The sequence below is a fragment of the Pangasianodon hypophthalmus genome, chromosome 30, assembly GCF_027358585.1.
Source record: "Pangasianodon hypophthalmus isolate fPanHyp1 chromosome 30, fPanHyp1.pri, whole genome shotgun sequence".
Lineage (NCBI taxonomy): Eukaryota > Metazoa > Chordata > Actinopteri > Siluriformes > Pangasiidae > Pangasianodon > Pangasianodon hypophthalmus.
Genome location: NC_069739.1, coordinates 107,501 through 112,500, shown reverse-complemented (window position 1 = coordinate 112,500; position 5,000 = coordinate 107,501). Strand labels below are relative to the sequence as shown.

The following is a 5,000-nucleotide window of genomic DNA, read 5'->3' as shown; positions in this document are numbered from 1 at the left end:
TCTGCGTGCCATTTGACCACTGCAACTGATCCAGAATGCAGCTGCAAATCTTGTTTTCAACCTCCCCAATTTTCCCACACCACCCCATTGCTACGCTCCCTCCACTGGCTTTCTTGGCTGTCCGAACAGTTGAATTACTGACTGTCTTCAAACCAACAATGACTAAAAGGAACAGTGATTTTGTGTGTGTATGTGTGTGTGTGTGTGTGTGTGTGTGTGTGTGCATGTTGTGTTACTGTGTATATGCTGCATTACATTGAACACTCGGGCCAAGCCGAAGTCTGCCACTTTACAGGTGTTGTTGTCTCCCACCAATACGTTTCGGGCTGCGAGGTCTCTGTGGATGTAGTTCTGTATCTCCAGATATGCCATCCCCGCTGCCACCTGAGCACCCATCTCCACCTGATCAGGCATTCCCACAAACTCTCCTCTGTCCTCTAACACACATGAATGCACACACACACACATGCAGTGACAGACAGACAGTTAAACAAACAGGTAAGCTGATGATTAGACCGCATGTGTGTGTGTGTGTGTGTGTGTGTGTGTGTGTGTGTGTGTGCGTGTCTTACTCTGTAAGTACTCTAATAGGCTGCCGTGGGTCATCAGTTCTGTGATGATGTAGATCGGTTCTCCGACAGTACACACTGCGTACAGTTGAATCAGCTTCGGGTGACGCAGCTTCTTCATGATCTGAGCTTCACGGAGAAAATCCTGAGAATTCATACTGCCTGTGAAAACACACACACACATTTTATAAATGTGCAGGTTTTATAAAGAAGCAGAATGGAAATAACCAGCACAATCACAAAACCCAACAAGGAAAATGACTGCGCTTAAGGTAGTGTGTGTGTGTGTATACCTTGCCGAAGTGTTTTCACAGCAACAGCAGTTGTGCTGTTCCACAGTCCTTCATAAACTTCTCCAAACTGTCCAGATCCGAGTTTACGCAGCAGGCAGATGGAGCTGCGTGGAATTTCCCACTGATCCGCTGTGTTATAGGACAGACCATGAGTCTGCGGAGCTGTAGCCTAACACACACACACACACACACACACTCAGATGTGATCAGATCAGTTAAAACACATCTAAGGACTGGCACTTAGGTGTTGTATCTATAAAGTGTATCATAAAAATGCTTTTTTTATTGTATTGCCCAGTCCTGACAAATAATGACTAAAAACAGGAAGCTGATAGAAACAGGAAATAGATAAAGATTTCAGATTTGATGTTTGTCTGCTAACAGTGTGAGACAGGAAATAGAGACAGGAAATAGAAACAAGAAGCAAATGTTGAAAGGAAATAAAGAGGAAGTGGATGTAAACCGGAAGTAGGTGTAAACAGGAAGTAGACAGAAGTGTGTACCTTCCTGCAGGGTTGTGTGAGTCGGACACACAGTCCGTCCTCTGTTGTGCTGTAATATTCTACCAGCTCCTTCAGTGTGATGAAGGTCCGCCTCTTCGACACAAAGTAATGCCCATTGTCCGATCGCTTTATCTTATAGTGCTTCACCTTTCCCTCATCCAACACTGCACACACACACACACACACACACACACAGAAAACATCTGGATTTGTGATATTCTGATATTTGTAACTGAGCAGCTTTAAGTTCGTGTCAGAGGGACTTCAGTGAGCTGTCAGTGTCAGATACCTGCTACAGAAGGTCCAGCAGCTCTCGCAGTGACTGACTGTCTGACCATTAATGGCTCTGACTCTCTTTCTGTGATATACACTCATTGGCCACTTTATTAGGAGCAACTGTACACCTGCACGTTCATGTAATTTTGCAATCAGACAATCATGTAGCAGCAGTGCCATACATAAAATCATGCAGATGCAGGTCAAGAGCTTCAGTTAATGTTCTCATCAAACATCAGAATGAGGAAAAAGTGTGATCTCTGTGACTGTAACTGTGGCATGGTTGTTGGTGCCAGATGGGCTGGTTTGAGTTTTTCAGAAGCTGCTGATTTCCTGAGATTTTCACACACAACATTCTCTAGAGTTTACAGAGAATGGTGCAAAAAAACAAAACACATCCAGTGAGCAGCAGTTCTGTGGGCGGAAACACCTTGTTGATGAGAGAGATCAGAGGAGAATGGTTAAAGACCAGGGAAAATCTTCACCTGTGCCCACAATGCCCACTGTTGCCTGACAGGAGTGAAACCTGATGTGGTCTTCTGCTGTTGTAGCTCATCCACCTCATGGTTAAGTTACTGTAGCCTTCCTGCTATTCTCCTTTGAAATTGTCTGGCAGCATTGTTTACATTCCTCCGTACAATGTGACAGCAACTGGTCTTTGAGGTTTCTTTAACAATTATTCTTGTATTTACATAAGTTATTGATATGAGTTATATTTACAATATCTATTTTCTTACGTCATATTTGTGTATGTAAGAAAAAGTGTACAGTTTATAGCTTTCACCTGCTTGCTAGAAGGGACTATGTAAGTATTCTTACATATCTGATGACATTCACCTTAGTGAGCTCTTGTAAAACACAGCCACTGTGAGTGTAGTGAAAGGACCAGAAAAACAGGAGCAGCACCAAGAACAACTGATGTGATTGTGACATGAGCCCATGCCACTTTCCACTCTCTCCACTGTGCAGTGGTCTGGTTATACAGTTACCGATGTGAATATTGCCATATGACACACCTGGACCTGGGTATCCTCAACCTGTTCTTCAGTGTTCTCCAGAAGCCCAACTTCAGCAGCAGTAGGCAGGGGCCATGTGTCACTAATGTAGTCATTGCTAGCACTTGAGCTTGTGGTTTCCTATTTCACCTTTTTAATAAACCCAAAATCTTTTAATAAAGAAACTTGTGGCACTTGCTTGATTAACACCAAAACTTCAGTAATGTTAAACTTTAAATCATCTGCTGACAGATCTGTCCTTCTTCATTTTACAACAATATCTGTCCTGTGCCAGAATGTCACACAAACAAGTCACAGGGTGGTGTAACACTCGGAGGAAAGCTCTGTCTGCCCTCTTCCACATACACGAGCTCACAGACAACCATGATTGGCTAATGTTGCTGTGATTGACAGGAGAGGGAGTATGCCCCTCTCACCCAGAGATGGCCAATTTTGCTGTCTTGGACTCTTGGTCATGGATGGCTGTGGCATCACCAGGATTTAAACTCATGATGTCCAAACGAACAGACGATCACATTTCTGCTGCACCACTCAAGAGCTTCTTCAGCATTTTAAGAGTAGAAATATATTGCTATTAATAAGAAGAGAATAATTAATTATTAACATTTATGGGCCCCAAACTTAGATTTTATTTTATTCAAGGGGCTTGGATTACGTGTTATGCTTTGTACTAATTTTATTCTCAGATTAGCAAAGCATGCTAACTGTACTATCTACGTACGCTCACCAGAAGCACCAATGATCTTTGAGTAAATGTTCCAATACAACAATCCACTTCATTTACAAACCACACATCAGTGCTGATGAAACACATTTCCAGATCTTATCACAGGAACCTGATTTGTTTGACCAGATTACAGGAACTGAGAATGAGGAAGTGCTTTCACAGAATACAAGATAAAAGTTCCTGTGCCCCTGAAAAAGTTCCGAAGTAGGTCTCTAGGTTTTAAAGGAAGTCCAGGCTCCTGTAGTGAAGAGCCTAATGAAGAAGAATTTCAGAAGTGTGGCAGAACAGTGTGTGTGTGTGTGTGTGTGTGTGTGTATACCTGACATTGACAGTTCCCCCGGCTGACTCTCACATTCTCGGATGAGAAATGAGCCATGTTTGTTTCCTTCAGCCTGAAGGAGCTTCTCTGCATCCAGACGCTTTGTATCAGGAAAATACCACCTACACACACACACACACACACACACACACACACACGCTGGATCAATTTATTCAGAGCATACAAAACTCCTGACAGGCTGCATGTTCGAAATCACACCCTGCTCACCAGTGTGGAGTGTAAAAGCACGTTAAACCTTTTAAATCTTTTAAACTAGCAGTTATCAAACCCCTGATTATAAAACCTGACCTTGACCCCTCTCAATTGTCCAACTATAGGCCAATATCAAACCTCCCCTTTATCTCCAAGATCCTTGAAAAGGTTGTAGCACAGCAGCTATGCTCATATTTACATAGGAATAACGTTCATGAAGTATATCAGTCAGGATTTAGGCCTCATCATAGCACAGAGACAGCGCTGGTTAAAGTGGTAAATGACTTACTACTGGCCTCTGATCAGGGTTGTGTCTCCTTGCTGGTGCTGCTTGACCTTAGTGCAGCTTTTGATACCATTGATCATGCGATTCTCCTCGATAGACTGGAAAATGTAGTAGGCGTTAAGGGAACGGCCCTTTCCTGGCTCAGGTCTTATTTGACTGATCGTTATCAGTAAATGGTGACTTCTCTTCTCATGCTAAGGTAAAGTTTGGTGTCCCGCAAGGCTCTGTTTTAGGCCCACTGCTCTTTTCTCTATATATGCTACCTCTGGGCAAAATTATTCCTAAACATGGTATTAGCTTCCACTGTTACGCTGATGACACACAGTTGTATGTTTCAGCAAAGCCAGATGAGAGACTCCAGCTTAATAAAGTTGAGGAATTTGTAAAAGACATTAAACATACTTATGCTTTGGATACTTATTAACTTCCTCCTAGTTAATTCTGACAAGACAGAAGTACTTTTACTAGGACGACAGCAGCTAGAAGTAAGCTTTTGTTACCTCTAGGTTGGATTATTGTAATGCCTTACGGTCTGGATGTTCCAGTAGGAGCATAAACAAGCTCCAGTTAGTCCAGAATGCAGCAGCGAGAGTCCTTACTAGAACCAGAAGATATGACCACATCACCCCTATCTTATCCACACTGCATTGGCTCCCAATCACATTTCGTATTGATTATAAAATACTACTATTGACCTATAAAGCACTAAATGGTCTCGCGCCTCAGTACCTGAGCGAACTTTTGGTCTTTTATGATCCGCCACGCTTACTTAGATCAAAAGGTGCAGGCTATTTGTTG

The 5,000-nt window shown here is 42.8% G+C and overlaps 1 protein-coding gene across 1 annotated transcript in view; it reads right to left on the bottom strand.

The window, feature by feature from the left end:
• The window catches only part of frk (fyn-related Src family tyrosine kinase), a 14,109-nt gene that overhangs the window by 3,274 nt on the left and 5,835 nt on the right, over positions 1–5,000 (bottom strand). Inside the window, exons 2-6 of the mRNA XM_026911704.3 lie at positions 3,704–3,825; positions 1,366–1,529; positions 863–1,031; positions 573–731; positions 256–437 (exon numbers count right to left, since the gene is read on the bottom strand). Coding sequence (XP_026767505.3) covers positions 256–437; positions 573–731; positions 863–1,031; positions 1,366–1,529; positions 3,704–3,825 — 796 coding nt within the window. The remainder of the gene's footprint in view (positions 1–255; positions 438–572; positions 732–862; positions 1,032–1,365; positions 1,530–3,703; positions 3,826–5,000) is intronic.